The sequence below is a fragment of the Fundulus heteroclitus genome, chromosome 2 (assembly GCF_011125445.2).
Source record: "Fundulus heteroclitus isolate FHET01 chromosome 2, MU-UCD_Fhet_4.1, whole genome shotgun sequence".
NCBI lineage: Eukaryota > Metazoa > Chordata > Actinopteri > Cyprinodontiformes > Fundulidae > Fundulus > Fundulus heteroclitus.
This window is the reverse complement of record NC_046362.1, coordinates 25,694,893-25,712,653: the sequence shown is the minus strand read 5'-3', so window position 1 is coordinate 25,712,653 and position 17,761 is coordinate 25,694,893. Positions and strand designations below refer to the sequence as shown.

The following is a 17,761-nucleotide window of genomic DNA, read 5'->3' as shown; positions in this document are numbered from 1 at the left end:
CGGGAAGTGCGACAGTTCAGTCTGAAGAACATGGCGGCTTCAGCCGATGAAACTAGCGTTAGCGTGGCTATCGAGCAAGTTTTATCGGAATTACAGAGTATTTCTTTGCTGAGCTAACGAGCCTTTACCTGCAGCAGCAAGAGTAGCTTGGCTTGTGGTTGTGTTTTCGTCGTTGCTCGTAACAGAGCGACGAGGAATCTGATGTGCATACACTCACAAAAAAAACTTTCGCTACATGCATACTCAGTGTGAGGGATTGCTGTTAAATCCACAGCATAATGGAAGCAACAGTACACTGCGCAGGAGGCGTGAATGCAACAGGCCAGTGACTGGATACAATCTGCTGCTTTCCTTAGATAGAAAACTTTTTAATCAGTTTGAATATTAAACAGAACTCATTTGGTGACTTAGGCTACGTTCACACTGCAGGTTTCGAAGCTCAATTCAGATTTCTTTGCTCAAATCGGATTTTATTGCGTGGTTGTTCATGCTACTGAACAGAAGTAGAAGTCACACAGCAGCACAGTGTTTACAGAAGTAATTGTTACTAGAAGTGCTCAATAAAGCTTTGTTCAAAAGAAAAAGTCTGTGTGCTAGTGTAGAGTTGCTGAGTAATTGGAGCTGACAATATTAACATCAAATCATAAGAAGAAGAAAACAGCACAGCTATGAACGATTGTCGTTTGTGGTGCAGTGACTGCTACTAGAGAAGTCTGTCTGGAGGTTTAGTGAGAGCCAGGGTAGTGACACAACAGAAGCACTAAATAGGACATGACCGTTCAGACTACGGGCGCTTTGAAACACATCTGATACGCATCTGATTTAGTAATAGATATTTTTTTGAGTGAAAAGATCGGAATTGGGTCATTCTCTCGCTGCCATAAAAACAAACTAGGATCAATTTTGGAACATCTGTAAATCATCTGTCTGTCTGATTGGATTACATTTTTATACTCTCAAGTGCCTTGAGATGAGGTGTGTTGTGAATCAGCGGTATATAAACTGAACTGAATTGTGATCTTTATCTAGTTTCTGTGAGCAACGGGCGTAATGTTAGTTGGAACCCATTTTATCAAATGCTTATCGTTAATTTCTCACTGTACAGTTTGAATCTGTTGGAACAGTGCAAACTCATGTCGGCAAGGCCAACAGGACAGCAGATGTCTGGAAGAAAGCGGGTTTTCCAAATTGGACCATCTTCTGAGCATTCGGAAGCAGGTCTGACGTGCGCTGAAAGGTCCTCACCTGAGAGCAGGGTAAACGTAACAGAGTAGATGCCGTTCTCTTTTGTGGCAGCTGTGCTCTCCGTGTAGGTGATGTCCACCTGAAACTTGACCGGCTTCTGGAAGACTGTGGGACCGGCCGTGGACTTGTACTCCGCTCGGAAACTTGTCTGAGAGATGACGCTGTGGCTCAGGCTGGGAATCTGGGAGGGAAGGAGGAAAGATGACAAAGAGGCACAGACAAGAATAAGACTAGGTAGCTAACAGATGCAGGTAATGGGATTATAAATAGAAAAGGAGTGATGTCATCTTCCGCCGTCCTACCGTGCAAATGACAGGGAGAATGAGCCCTCATTAAAATACCCTCCACATACCATGAGCCCCAGTTGAAACTCTAAGAAGATTAATGCCTCAGGGAGTAGCCATGTGTGCCAGAGAGACTTAAACTAATATAATCTGGAGTCATCCAAAACACGACACTCTCCCTCCCCAAAATGAATTTTTATGCCCAACGAACAGGTGAGCTCTGAAATTGTCACGTTTTGCCACAGTGCAGAGGAGGCTTTGACATTCCATTAATGTGAGTGTGCTCTGAGGTATAATTCCTCTGATTCAGGTGCCAATCTCCTGTCTGGAATACCAGTTTGCGTAACCCAGAGGAGAAAATAGCTGCCTTCGGGGAAGGGGAAACAGATTTGACATTGACCTGCGGTGACAGAGCTGCATTTACTCAGACTTTGTTAAATCTAACCAGGGTGAGGATGAGTTCTGTTCAGCTATGTTCGCTGAATATCAAACCGGTTCTTGCTGAGCTTATTGATGTTGGCCGACAAACGCACATCCACACCGTCATAAAACTAACACACGCAATCTTATCCTGTTTCATAGAGTTAAGCCCATGCTCACTTAAATTATGTTATTGAGGCAAAAGCATCTATATATGATCAAAGCTGTGTGGACTTTTCTACTGACCTCAATTGAGTCCAGAGTAAAGCATGAATACAAACGGCTCACTAAACTGCTACCTAAACTGGAACTATGTTAGAAAACAGAAACAGCATCCTTCACCAAGACTTACAGAAGCATCACATACACCTGCAGGAAGCAAGGACGGATCAACAAGTGCTGGGCTTACCGAAAGGAAGGCTTGAACGATGTCCGCCTTGATGGAGCTTAGAGGCTTATCTTTGATGACAATAAAGATCTGCTCTTCTTTTTCCAGGTTGATGAAGTTACCAAACCAGGATTTTTTGGCAAGTCTATGAGGAAGAAAATAAAGTGATTATGATTCACCATTTCCTTAAGAGTATTTAAATAAAAAGAAATTTCAACCTCACTCTAACCCCATCTTTTCTTATAGATTCACCTATTAGTCTGACGATGCAGACACAAGAGAGGTGTTGTGCACATTCCATGCTATCCAATTCAATTCAATATTATTTACATATAGCGCCAATTCACAACACATGTCATCTCAAGGCACTTTACAAAGTCAAATTCAATCATATCATCCAGACAGATTGGCCAAAAAGTTTCCTATCTAAGGAAAGCCAGCAGATCACATCAAGTCTTGACATCAATCTTTACTGTGATTAAAAAAAAAGAAGCAAAAAGCCACCCTGGTGTTGACAAGTAATTCAAATAACTGGGTCTGAAGCCCCTGAGCAAAAACAGAGAGATTGCTTCTCAGAAAAAACATTTTTGGGGTAAATAGTGCAATATTAGGCAATTTTTATACATACCAACTAAAAATTCTGTTCTATTCAAATATTTGAATTCCATGCTTTACAATGCCACCACGTTTTTCACTGCTAAATATTCCATCCGTTCAATCAGATCTGGCTGATCCCATCTGCCCTTTGGGAGCAGTCTACATTCTTTCTAGATCTTGGTTTCTAAATTTTTGTTATTACCTTTTGTTACCTTCCATTGTTATTTATTGCTGAATGTGATTCATATGAACATTAAAATTGGACAACATTTTTATTCCTCTCCACCAGCTCCTCCTCCACTGAGCTGAGAAGGAGCCTGGCGGAGATAAAATCTATCTGTGGGTGTTCGGCGTGCGTTGATGTAGGTCCTGTACCGACCTGTTGTATTTCACTATCCTTGTAATTTATAAAAGAAAATGCAGACTGTGTTATAGAGCATCTTGCATGTCACAAATTTTAAAACCCATTTATAATTATAACACAAGCAGTCTCAAGTCTTAAGATTTTATGGATCATACAAAAAAAATAAAAAATACTAGTCTATGTCCAGATTCTAAAATAAAGTTAATACCACCCACGATAAACACCAACAAAACAAGTCATTATGTCTTTAACAAAAACTACTGTGTTAAAAATTAGCTCACTCATGCACAACTCTTTCAAGTCCATTATTGTGGTTTCGTCACGGTTCAGACAGTGGCCATTGTCATTCTTTAATTGTGAATAATCTTTCTAAGAGTAATAACAATTCTTAGATCTTAGAGGCTGTATTATATGCATGTTTCTCATGTCCGTGCCCCTTGACTTTCAGCAAACATTTTCATTTTCTAAAATACTAAACAAACAACTTTTTATTTCATAAAGATGCAGATGACTGATCAATTTAAATGTATTTGATCAGCAGCACCCGGTTGTGACTTACCCTGTTCCTGTGTTATTTTACCTCAAGGCAACATTTGGTGTGTTTATTAAAAGTCTCCATCTAGGCTGCCTTAACTGTGTTGTACATCCATACACAGCAGAGGCAGATAAAAATATAATCCACCTTGGCCAACAATGAAGCTTCAAGCTCCAATATTTCATAGTAACAATACACACACACAAGGTGTGTGAATATATATATATATATATATATATATATATATATATATATATATATATATATATATATATATATATATATATATATATATATATATATATATATATATAAAAACATTTGAACACATTTGGCCTGAAAGACAGATGGTATTTCCTGCTCAGCTTTCCAGCTCTACAGTTAAAATTTTCTTTCTAGGCAGGTGGAGATGAGGATACCATACAGCAGCCAGCCGGCTAGCAAAACAGCCATATCTAAGCCAAACAGCCATATCTAGGCCAACCTTGAGTAATCAGGCCCACGGGAGTTTGGCAACTTCACATGAGCTGACAACCCAGCTATTTTCACCAGCCATCCCCATAACCCACTACCTCCTGCTACCGTGAAGCATCTCCAACTTAACCAGGACCGGAGGTCATCACTGCAAACTTAGCATGCAAAAATCAAACATTTATGGATGCCACATTTCTCAAGTGATTGTGCTATCAAACCTGTTTAAGTCAACCACCAAAATGGTTGCAGGTTACACATAGCTATGATACCAGCGAGTCTGCACTTACTCTGGGGAAGACTCTGGTGTGAGGCTAGACATCTCCTCTTGTGTAGGAACTGCGAAAACAATGGAAATCACATTTATCTGAGTTAATCAAATTATTGTCAATCTTTCAGGCAAAAATTCACTGCAGACATTCACTGAGACATTCAGAAACTCCCCCTTTCACTGATCCATAAGGGACAACACATCTAACAAGACATACAGATGTAAGACGCTTTTTACAAGGCATAGAGCGACTGGTCTGCAATTGACTCAGGCTGCAAGCAAGTAGTACAGAGAGAGCAAGACTTTCATCAGAAAATGGGAAGACTAAGTATTATCAGTGAAGTTTCCCAGTTTTCTCCTTTTAAGCGTTCAGTCTCTTTCATGGTTTGGACAAGGCAACGTTGACAGCAATTTGGAAATCTCAGAGTTCAGGTAAGGATCTATTTTCTCCAAGGAATCCACACTGCTGTTTAAGAAACAAGCCCACGCCTGACACACTAACTGCCAATATAGGATATTAAATTGTCAACTCAACAATCTCTCAACCATCTTTTTAAACTGCAACCATTACAGTAAAGCCATATTCAGCTGCTATTGGCAGGTCAAAGAGTAACACGAACTAGAGATGAGAAACCACAAGCAAAATGATTGATTAGTACACATCTTATCAGTGTTTGCAGGAAATATAATTTGATTTGCAACAGGAGTACCTTGGAGTTTCCTGCGGTGGAAGCGTGGCGAGCCCAGGAAGCTGTTTTTGAGGGAGTTAAGGCGCGTCCTCCAAGGCATGCCTCCGATGGATGGGCTTGGGGGCGGCGTGGGAGTTGGAGTTCCTGCAGGGCTGTCCTTGGGAGTGTGCACTGGGGTGCCTTTTGGGGTTGGGAGGGGACTGCCTCGAGGGGAAGGGTGTGGGGTAACCTGTATGATGGGGATAGATTTGGGTGGGTGGTCAGTAAATGGAGAAGAAACAGGGGCCACAGGGTGAAAGTGGTGGAGCCGGATGGGTGACAGGGGGGTGACCGGATTGAAGGGCAGGGAGAGTTGGGGGTTTGCAGCATAATGGGAGCGCCGTACCTGCGGGCTGTTTGGAATGGGAGTACTGGAGATGGAGGAGGAGGCAAAGGGAGAGGGAGAGGATGGAGAAGTGGGAGTAGGAGGCACAGAGGCAGAGGGGGGCTGCGATGGCAGCTGGCAGGGAGTGGAGGGTTCTGACTTGGCAGCAGGTGCTGGATCAGGGGAGGTTTCAGGTAGGGGATTTGATCGTGTTGCTTGTAGAGGCTTTGGGGCAACTTTGGGTTTGGCAGGGAGTGTCTGTGTCTTGTTAAGGGCTTCTGACAGGGGTTCACTGTTTGGAGCCAGGGAGTTGGGTGTGGAGATGCGTGGGCCTGTGCGATTTGGAAGGGGTTCGGGGGAATGACACGGGCTGGTGTTAGGGGACTCAGACAAGTCCGGGGACTGAGGTGGTACGCAGAACTTTCTGATAGGCTGGATTCAAAAAGAAGCAGGGTGAGGACACACAAGACATCACAGCCAAGAGGAAAAAAGGTGGATGAGGAAATTAAAATAAAAACCCGTGTGGATGCAAGCAAACAGCCATAGCCACCAACCAAACAAAGGTTAGGATAGAACGGAGGGAGGAGAAATTGAGAATGTACAAGACAAACAGAAAAAAATAATCATGACATGAAACACTGAGATCAAACAAAGACAAAATCAAACTGACATGCAAGAAAATAAATACAAGCAATACGAAGTAAAGTCCAAATAAGACATAAGAAGACTGGCTTCAATAGCAAGGACATACAGGGCTATGACTGAAGAGAGAACAAGCAAACATGGATAGATGCAAAAAAACAACACAAGACAAGCTGTGAACACAGTCTGGACTGACTCAACAAGAAGTGGAAGGTAGCTTCTGTACTGCAGGATCTCTAGGTCCCTAATAGCTTTATTGATCTGTTTGACTTCTAATGCGGTGACCACAGAGACAAAACTCAAGTATTTGCCTTGGACACCAAGCCCTTTCTCTAGAAATAATTCCAAACAGAGCCTCCTGCGGAGAGCACAATCCCGGTGTTTGGCACATCTGAGAAATCAATTTCCCTTTCAGATCAGCCTCAAAGAACCCGTGTGGTGTGTCTGTGTAAAGGGGGCTGTCTTTGGATCCTGGATAATCTCGAGCCTTCTAAAGGTTAGTCAACTGGAAAAGTTTACCGCATGTTCCCCAGCTCTGAGCTAGGACGGCGGGATTTTCTGAGGCATTCTCTGATGTGGATTTCTGAAGAGCTCAGAACTGCGAAACAGAAGCTGGGATAATGTAAGTGCAGAGGATTGAGAGGATGGATAAGAGGCTTCAGGTTTGGAGAAAGTTTGTTGTGCTATCCACTCCGAGTTATACTTTGAGCTATATGGGGCATCCTTACTTAGGTGGATGTCTAAATATCTAATGCAAAGACTAAAGTCTTGTCTAGCCCTGGATGTGAAGGTAATCACTGAAGATACAAAATTAATCAAAATACAATGTTAGGTCATACAATAAGGATTGAATACTGTATGTTCATAACATTAGATAGGAAAAGTGCCTTTAGCAATAGTGCAGTGACGATCTCTATCGTCACTGCACGATAGAGCAGTGACGATATTGTGCAAAAACACATCATCTCTTAACAACCACAAACTTGATGCATTTTATTTCTACTCTATGTTATAGAACAGCATAAAGTACTGCATAGTTTTCACACTACACTTCTCAGGTGGTTATTAATACAAAAATGTTAAAAAACATTCACCATTTTCCCTTCTATTCAATCACGATCTAATTTGTGTTGCTCTATGACATTAAACCCTATTCAAGTTTATGAATGTTTGTGGTTGTAATGGGAGAAGATAAGGAAAGGTTTGAAGGGCATGAACACTTTTGTTCCAAACTGTCCAGTGTGTGGAATAGCAAAAGGCTACTTTACTTTCCTTGCAGACAAATTCAGCAATAACACAACAGCAATAAGACGGTATCAGCAGTGGTTGGATGGTCGTTAACCAGTAAGAGTACGTTATAGAGAATGTGAGTGATTGTGTCTGAGCCTTATGACTTACCCGTGGGCTGCTGAGGGGGCTGGTGGAGAGGCCAGAAGAGGCTCCACTAATAGACCGCGACCTGTGGCAAAAACAAGCGACAACACACAAAGGAGCAGAGGTAATTTAAAGGATCAGCCTGTGGCCTGTAACGTGTTTCAGTAAACATATGGGGAGGTGAGAGGCTGGTTTACATCCTGCGTATTGTTTAGAAGGCACAACAGCACACCGCGGTTCACAGGTACAGTTGAATGCAGATGTTTACACACACACAGCGTTTAAAAATGACACATGACTTTCTGTCTCCCTGTTTGCAAGACATCAACATAAATATCTATATTTTAGGTTGTTTGGGATTACATGAATTGTTTGTGTTTATTAAATACCAGAATAATAAGATTTTTCTTCAAAGTCTGTAGTTTTTATACAATCATATTACTATGACATGGAAAAATCTAATGAAATCATGAGAACTGTGGATCTCCGCAGGTGTCGTTCATCCCTGGGTACATTTGCTCAACAGTGACCCAATGTATACCACCAAATAAGCAAAAAGGTGGCTTGAGCAAAGGTGTGAGGAAAGCAGCTTAGAAATCTGAATCTGTTACACCAGTTCTGTTGGAAGAAATGTACCAAATCCCAGCAAACTACAATGTGAAGCTTGTGGAAAGAGACTCAAAACGTTTGACCCAAGTTATCCAAGTAAAAAGGTAATACTTCCAAAAACCAGCTAAATGCAGTGCGAGGTGCAGGGGTAGAGTGGCCGCACCATACGGAGGCACTCATTCCAGGGTTGATTCCCAACCTTGGGATCTTTGCTGCATGTCCCCCCTCCTTTGCTTTCTCTACCCCTTCCCAGTGTCATCTTTATGAATAAAGTCTACTAGAACCACACGATATAAAAAGAATACAATGGTAATGTTTGTAAACTTCTTATCTCTTATTATTCAGGCATTTACCCATAGACATTATTTAATCCTAACAGATGTAATGCAAGAGGTGTGATTTCAAACAGTGGGAGGGAAAAAAGTGCCCTTTTATGCAGTGTATGTAAATATCCGGTTACAACTCTATGTTGTTTTAAAGTCTGTTGCAAACAACATCTGCTCACACTAGGAGGGTAACTGCACTACAACGCAACAACAGCAGCAGCAGCACTAACTTGACAAGCCGCATTACCAACATCGACTCCCAGCAATTAGTTGTACACCACTTAACCTTTGGACTCGAACGTATTGATCTCACAAATCCACGGGCAACTTTTCACAGACTACCCTTCAAACTAGTTTTTCCCCTCTTATTTGCACATTAATAATAAGCAAATTGGAGGGTTCCGTAACGCCTTCGGGCCTGCGAAGAGTCTCGAGATGCGACAACAAAGAGGAACATTTGGTTCAGTGCCATTTGTCATGTTTGTCATTTTCCTCACAGATGCCGTCAATAACCCCCAATGAGTGGAGTCTTGCTCAGAAATGAACAATCACAGCCCAATCTGTCTCCATCAAGCGCACCCATGTACGCACACAAACACACAAAAACAGGCGCCTGTCAACACTTGGAAACACCAGCTGCTCACTGTCACAACACCGGCCCTTTTTGTCATTCGGCCCAATAATACCCCCCCCCCCTCCTCCTCCTCCTCTTTCGCTCGGTCGCTCTTTCTCTTTGCATCTCCGCGCTGATGCGTTTGCGAACATGTGGACCGATGTGCATTGTGTATTGGTAAAAAGATTTGTTTAGCCGCGGTTTTACTCTTCGGCAAGACAGACAGACAAACATAACAAAGGGTCTCCTAAAAGACATCGCGCGAGAAAGCAAAAATTTAGAGACGCCCACTGCCGAGTTATTTTTGTCAATCTTCCACGGCCCGTTTTCAGAGAGACTGTTTGTGGGCGACGCTGAGATCGCTTTGGCTGGGGTTTCTTCTCTCACTGAGAAGCTGACCAGACAGTTGCGATCATTTACGTCGAGGTCCGCTGAGACACACCCACCGTCGCTCACCACCACAATGCGCGTAAAAACCCGATCTAAACACGGCCAGAACCTGCGGCCATTATGAGCATCTTGTTCCGAGGCGCTCTGCATCTGTTAGTGTTGGACCAGCAGGTCTATAAAGCGTATGTTACAGATGGTTATGCTGTACAGTTAATGGGCTGTCAGAGGCTCACCACTGCTTCACAGTAAAGATGAATTATTGTCGTTGAGGGTTTAATTTACAACGAACCGCACACAGAATTTGGGAATCATTCATCATGTATTAGAAAACCCCAGACGCCGCATCATTAAGTCATACATGAGAAGTTGTTGGATCAACAGTTGCATGTTGCATGCTCGTGCGCCTGAATTCTCACTTTAATTAAAGCCGTGTCCAAATGACTGCAGACGGATTGCGATCGTGTGCACACACACTAGCTGGATATCGGCCTGCGCAGTAAATAGGGAGATTCAAAGTATGGCATCTGCTGCACTCAAACTTACACAATATATTCAATTCAATTAGAAAAAAATATATCCTTAGATTGGAAATAAGTACGAGGAAGAATTGGATGAGTGGCATAAACCAGTAGAATAAATGTTTTTACTTGACACGTTACGCAAACTTATGAGTGCATCTGAACCAACATTAGTTAAAAGAGACATTGTTTTTAGAAATACTCTTTGATGTTTGACCTTTCAGTGCGGGGAGTGCAATTGTGAACTGTTTGACAGGGGCATAGCGGTACTCACTTGGTTGTGCATCTGCTTGCCTTTTTATAGCATGTGAGGATATCCAGATGGATGAAAATAACATCCATAACATAATATTTCTTAAGCTCCTTCCGCGTGTAGGTGCTTGGCCTATCAGGTGCTGGAAATGGCTGACATGGCAGGCGAGCTGGCCCTATTTTCTGATTTATTCAGCAAACCATTTGACCACTTGGAGGCATTCCAGCCCTTGTATCGAACTTTTTCCCAAAAGCAATGTACTCTTTGATCTTACAAACAGTGGCACAGTGAATTTTATACGTTTCGTCCCAATAGGTATCCAATAACATGAGTATTATAAACACCATATTGTATATACCCAGCTGGATTTGACGTTTCACAAAATCTGCTGCCTTTCTTCGAGTTTGAAAGTCCAGATTTCAAAATATTTAAATGCTCTAATAAATATAATAAACCTAAGATCCTCGCGCCTTCAGTCAATTTTGAGCATGAGCAGAGAACATTACAAAACAAACAGAAAACTACCACTTATGGTATTCAACTCCTTGGCCTTTTACTTACGTTGTTACATTTGAACTTGGTAACAAAATGTTACCTATATTATGTGATAGGACTGCACAATACGGTCTAAGTTAGTGAACTGAAATTATGAAAATCTTTTGCAAAAAATCCATCCATCCATCCATCTATCTATCTATCTATCTATCTATCTATCTATCTATCTATCTATCTATCTATCTATCTATCTATCTATCTATCTATCTATCTATCTATCTATCCATCTATCCATCTATCCATCCATCCATCTATCTATCTATCTATCTATCTATCTATCCCTCCCCCTTTGCAATCAGGCCCCTAAAACGTGCAACCATTTACCTTCAAAGGGCACATAATTAGTCAAATTAAGTCCACCTGCAATCTAAGTGTCACATGATCTGTCAGTATAAACACCTTTTCTGAAAGGCCCCAGAGGCTGGAGCACCACTAAACATGAGACATCATAGCATAAAGACCAAGGAGCTCTCCAAAGTTGTTGCGATGTACAAGTCAGGGTGGTTTTACAGAAAAATATCAAAACCCTTTGATGTTCCAGTTGACCATCAAATCACATGGGTACCAACACAAACCTGCCAAGAGACGACCGTCCATGAAATCTCCCAGACTGGGCAAGGAGGGCATTAATTAGAGAGGCCACGCGGAGACCAAAGGTAACCCTGAAGAAGTTGCAGAGCGTTATCAAACTACAAACGGTGCACTATGTTACAACATGAATTTCTTCTCGTTTCATCCGCTGTTGGACACCCCTCAGTTTTCGCTCAAACCGTTTCACCTAATTTTGCATGCAGACATTTCACTTGAGCAAAGTTATTTGTGATAAGCCCCAACCTAAGAGAAAGGATTTGTCTTCGACTTTTGCGGCTTAACACCACAAATTTAAACTAAATTACTAAAATTTCTGGAGGGATAAAATAATTAAGAATAAAATAAACCCTAAAAATCTGGGTTTTATTTTCTACTATTATGCCTGAAACAATAATAAAGACCATAATCCTGCTGTCAAAGTCACAATTGTTCAAAGTAAGTGGGAAAAGTTCGGTCTTTACTTTCTTCGCTTGTCACCAGCTCTCCCACCAATGGAGTTTCTCAACATGAGTAAATATTAATGTAAATCAACATATGGTTTAAATTCATTTCCTCCTCTGAGCCCTGAAAACCCCCTGAGGTCTCGCGCATTAATATTCACAGCTCCGCAACGCAGAACAACCCCTGCAGTTTCTCCAGCAGATATCAGTGTAAAAAGTGTTTTATTTGTGCTCATTTAGCCTCTTAAATAAATCTGAGTCTGTAACGACCAGGGGAGCCCAACTTATTAACACCTTTTAAACTACTTTACATTGGGATTGTACAAGACAACCAGAGCACAACTGTAGAAAAAAAAAATCATGATATTCTCTTTCTCCACAGCGCAGCACTTTTCCATTTTTCATTTACATATCATTAACCTTCCATCTTTTCTCCTGGCATGTTGTTAGGATTCAAAGTTAAATCAATGGGATTTATCATGCTTTAGATATATCTTAAGCCCAGCTTCAGCATAAAAATGAATAAAGTGGACATTCAAATGAGGATGTTGTCGTTTCTATTAATATGCAACATGGAAACTGCCCCATTTATCTCAAATCTTTTCAATTACACTTCAGAGAAAATATCAGATCGCAAGTGTGAAGTAATAAAATACTGGATATGTAACAGAGTTTCCAACATTTAGGTTATGTAATTTAAAATAAAACCGTTTCCCCTCTCTTTTTTCTCGTTTTTTTCCCCCCCACCCTTTTATGTTGCCCGAAATGTATCATGTCAAAACACATGTGTCAAAGTCGGCCCTCTCTCCGACAGCCTCTGATCTCAAGTTCTACAAATCTTCTGGGCTGTCGACAAAAGTTTGCTGCTGGGGAAAGATAAGGTTAGGTTCAGAGAAAGTCAGTCAAATCTTTGGACATTACGCCGCTCAGTACGTTCTGCCCCAGCAACGGCATCTTGTTCACACACAAACATCGGCACGATCAAACAAAAAAACGAAGACGAGCACAAGATAAAAGATGGAAAAGTTTGTTTATAAGGAGGGGGGAAAAAGAAGAGATTTGATTCGATTTGGAGGCAGAGGGGCTGCGGTATCGCAACCTCCCTCCTCCTCCAATTTCTAACAACTGATAGGAGGCCAGGCAGAGCAAAACTAGCAGCATTTCCACATTAGCATAGCAATTTCGCACTAACAGCGGGAGCGTTTGGGAATGAAGGTCAGCAGTACACGAGGGACAACTGGAAAGAGAGAGAAAGGTGTTTTAAAAGGGGTAAAGGGAGGGGCTCCTGGAGGAAAAAACTAGATAGAAGGGTCCAACTAAAACGCATCTAAAGTAGCACGGAAGAAAGATGCAGACAAACTGTTTTTGGTAAATATGGGATTTTGATACCGATCTATTTCATATGCTGCCACGTCAGGTGAAGATGGGACTGTTGTTGAAGATTTGCATAGACAAATTCCTCATATCTCTCGGACGTTTTGGCTTTAAAGTAATCTTTAAACTTTGCCAACAAGTTTTTTTTTTCCCCTAATGACAACGTTTTTGGTGTTTCAGCCTGATATCGGCGCTGGCTGTGACACAGACAGGTGAGGAGGCTGATAGTAAGGATGAAGACAGAGCTTACCACCAAGTAACTAAATCTCAATCTGCCAGCTTTCTGAAAAAGTTTGGGCTCAACTTTATAGAAATCTAAACCTGAATTATTTTTGAATAATAGGTCTTAAATGTCCCCTAGTTTTTTTCAGTTTATTTCAGGGGCTCGCAAAAGTATTCTTACCCATTTAACTTACCCTTTAATGTATTTTATCAATTTTAGCCTAACAAAACTTAGTGTATACCTGTGACGTTTGTCGTTTTTATTGCTTTTTACAGCTTCTGAAGAGTGTGGAGTGTTTCTGTATTCAGCCCTCATTTTGCCCTTTTGGCAGGACTTTGCTGAATTCCATTTTGTTACAGTTACAGCTGCACATTTTTTTATGTACAGTATATCACTAAGTTTCAAAAAACTAAAAATGCTGCTCATTCTTTTTAAAATAACTCAATCATGATCAGATTCTCAGTACCGACCGGCTTACCTGTCCCCGCTTGATAAAACCACAGCACGATGCTGCCACCGCACAGTTTTTTTCTTTTTTTTTCTTTTTTACATATAGGCCAGAAAATTTAATTTTGGATTTCATCTCAACACAGCACAGCTCTGCGTATTTGCTTTGTCCCATTTATGGCTTGTGTCAAACAGCAAAAATAATTTCATTTGGCTTTCTTCTTTCACTTTTAGTTAAGTCCAGAGTAAACACAGGGCTAGAGGCCCATTTTCAAAGCCCAGTCTGTCAGTTTAAGCCGGGCATACACTGTACGAGTTTTTGCCCTTTTCGGGATGATTTTTCAGTCGGGCCGGGTTTCAGCGGCATCGGGCATCCTGCGTCGTGTAGTATACAGGGGGGTAACGTGGGGTGATTAGCCTCTCACGACCACCTCCCGATCAGGAGTCGTACAGTCGGATGAAAATCAAACATGTTTGAAAATCAGTCGGCCCTTGATAGATAATCATGAGTACATCCTGCTGGTGAAGCAGAGCTACGAGCGTCTACGAGACGTTTTGCCCCAACCTCGAGCACTGCGCATGTGCAATCAAGGGAATTCTTCTTCTTCTTCTCAGACGAAAACATAGGAATGGAGAGAAGCATGGTGGCGGTACGTGTGACATGGAGTCAGACTACGGAGGAGCAACTCGTAGAATTGCCAAGGCAGCGCGTTTCGTTCTTGCGATTCTTATATTTATTAGTGAGCATTGACACTTTCGTCTTTTTCTTCTTCTACTGTTTACGTTTGGCTTCCGGATAGACGAGTCCGAGGAGCGCCATCTCTCTACGGCACTGAGTTCGACATGCGCTTTTTGGACGTACAGTGTGAGCAGTCAGATTGCATCAAAGCATCGGACCATACAGTGTAAGAACAGCTTTGGTGAGCAGTGAACTTTTAAACCCTGCGGTTTCTTTTCGTACAGTTTGAGCTGTATCTGAGCACAACGACTGAAAATATCGTATGTATGTGTATGCCTAGCTTTAGGTAGACAGCCATGGATTGGTAGGTATGCAAATTGGGCCATAGTTTAGTTTTTTTTATCTTCATTTTCAGATGAATTGTGCACTGTTGAGATGTCCAAAACTTAAATATAAAAATTTTCCACATAATTCTGTAAGAAGCTGTTCTCCTGAGGCCTTTACAGAACATCTGGCTTTACACTGTGACTGAATTGATGTACTAACCAGATCTTCAAAGGCAATTGGTTGCATTGGATTTTACTTAAATGGTAACTCAACCCCCAAATCAGCTTTTGTTTTGGCAATAAACTGTTAACATGGTTGTCTTATAGTATATCTACTTGTCCTGGTCACTATTTTTGAAAAATTAGTGCATATTTGTTGAAATGCTGGTTTTGTGTCTGAAATTGTCAGTGTGGCGCCCTCCTAGGGTTAAACGGTAGTCTTGCATTGAATTTTGAATTAACGTTGCTTTCGGTTGACCTGACATAAATCTGAGACTGTGACGTCAGTAGCTCTGCCACTGCGGGGTATATAACACAGCTCCATCTTGTGCCTCCATAGCTAGCACTGGTGCACTTTTCAAACCCTCTAGCAACTTTTTTTTTCTTCAAAAAAGCGAATGAAAACAAAATCGACCAACTTTTTATGTGTTATTGGTGAATTTACATGAAAGCAACCAATTGGTCTGCTGTTAGTGTTTTGAGGCAGCCGGGAAGGGGCTAGTGTGAGACTGCGGTGAAGTTGGTGTTAGGTTGGACATTGGTTATTGGCGCTCCGCGGCTTCAACAGCCAGCCAGCGGACAGAGAGCAGCAGCCTCAGATCAGCCTTGCCGTATCGGCTCGAACAGGAGGCAGATGCCGCTGAAGATGCGGAGCACAAATGTCCACTGCCCAACCTAGGAACTACCTTCATCGCGGTTGCTGTGAACTTCCCTCTCTGCATTCCCTCGTACAGAAATCTGCCTGCTGCAGTCCGAGCAAAGAGAATATCAACCAGGGTTTGTGTCCACATTACAAATTAATCATGATGCGCAAACCTGCCGGTGATACAAAGCAGGAAAAATATATGATAACTGATAATGATATAACTGGACTGATCCTGTCCTCCACCGTCTCTGCAGTGCCGGTTTCGGGCTTCACTGAGGCAGCGCCTTGAGCCAGTGGCTCAAACTGATAAGGCTCTGGCCCGCTGGGCTCCACAAAGCCACCTTCTACATCCGAGGATGAGGGGGGTGAGAAATCGTCCACCTCAAAAGACCGAATCGGGGCGTAACTACCAATGCTCTCTCTCCACGATTCAATATGGCAAATCAAGCTTGCGGCTGCTCCCCACCCCCATCCTGAACACAGTCCACTCCCCTCCTGTTCTCGCGTATCCCCGCCCACTTTGATGGAGTTTTGCAAATTTGTCTGAGGGCAGAAATATGCTTTCACATGAGGGTAAGTTACAGTTTAAGGTTATTAGATTAACACACCATCTGTTAAAAATGTTGAAAACCCTACAGCATTTTCTTGCAGTTCACTGCTATGCACTATTGTGTTGGCCTATCACATAAAATCTGTCACTGTATCTTGACATAGGGTGAAAAAGTTCAAAGGGCAGGAATGGTTTTGCAAGGAAGTGTGACTGGAATCACTAAAGCTTAAAAAAAAAAAAACAGTGCAATGTTTCAAATTTCAGCAATCTAGGTGTGCCTGAAACGGATGAGTCGGGGTTAAAAGCTGAATAACGGCAGCTTCTTAACTAATTCAAATGAAAACCAGATAATTCTGAAACTGCCTGAAGGGAACGGGAAGGAGGAGTTGATAAAACAGAAGAAGAAGAATCTTAAACCTGAATTCAAAGCCACCTGAGCAAAGACTATTTTTTTTAAAGATGAAAGACATTGAAATGGATTTAAAATCTCTAAAGTGGCCCCCCTCTGTGAATCCAACAGATCACACGTTTGGGGGACGACCACTTAACTTGATGACAACAGGCTTATGAATTAAATGCACTTTTTTTTTTCAATAGTTGGCACATCAAAGCCTTTTCCAGCTCTCTACCAGTCCCGCCAACATTAGCCAGTTTTATGTTATCACTCACTCTGATACAAATGCCACTGCCCCTGAGCACAAATGTGTGCAGCGATGATACATTCGCTGTTGAAACAAGACGTGGAAAAGGATTTTTAAATCAGTGCGCTCAAGCCTCGTGGGAGTGCGCTCCTGGCATGAGTTCAGCATTTCCAAAATAGCAAAATGGAGAAATGCTCTGCATCCAGAGAAAGTGGGGCACAGTATGGTAAGAACCGATTATGAGGAGACGAGATAATTGAGTTAATGCCTGAACAAGTGGGTCTGTTGATACTAAGCCTCTGAATTCTGAATGTGCAGCGATCTCAGTTTCAGAACTAAATTAATTAGGAGCTAAACTTTGAAAAACGGCATCCCTAAAAAAATCTTTTGATAAGCCGTCACAAACCAGAACGGAACTTTAAAGATTGATTCCCTTTGCATAAAGGATCTCTGCATCTTTTTTCTTGTCCTTGGATGGGCGGTGGTGGGTGGGAGAGGGGGGGGGGTGCATGAAAGCAAGTGGAGGTGAAGGCAAGTGAGTACCTTTCTTCTTTGCTGCATTTTGTTCTGGCGTCTGGAATATCCAAGCTTTTACTGTACACTGATTTACTACGACGAGACAGAAGAAAAAGTGAGCAGGGAGTCAGTCTCTGTTTATGTTTAGGTCTACAGTGCAGCTTGTTGACACTGGATGCAAACTCACTGTCAGAGCAGCGG

At 42.0% G+C, this 17,761-nt stretch overlaps 1 protein-coding gene across 4 annotated transcripts in view; it reads right to left on the bottom strand.

Annotated features, from left to right (window-relative positions):
• The window catches only part of brsk2a (BR serine/threonine kinase 2a), a 257,881-nt gene that overhangs the window by 12,360 nt on the left and 227,760 nt on the right, over positions 1 to 17,761 (bottom strand). For 2 of the 4 annotated variants that reach the window (XM_036151517.1, XM_036151523.1), the window contains exons 6-11: positions 17,588 to 17,653; positions 7,669 to 7,729; positions 5,286 to 6,060; positions 4,595 to 4,643; positions 2,359 to 2,482; positions 1,246 to 1,426 (exon numbers count right to left, since the gene is read on the bottom strand). In XM_036151517.1, the coding sequence (XP_036007410.1) occupies positions 1,246 to 1,426; positions 2,359 to 2,482; positions 4,595 to 4,643; positions 5,286 to 6,060; positions 7,669 to 7,729; positions 17,588 to 17,653 (1,256 nt within the window). The remainder of the gene's footprint in view (positions 1 to 1,245; positions 1,427 to 2,358; positions 2,483 to 4,594; positions 4,644 to 5,285; positions 6,061 to 7,668; positions 7,730 to 17,587; positions 17,654 to 17,761) is intronic. The other 2 variants (XM_036151527.1, XM_036151521.1) reach the window with 2 other exon arrangements.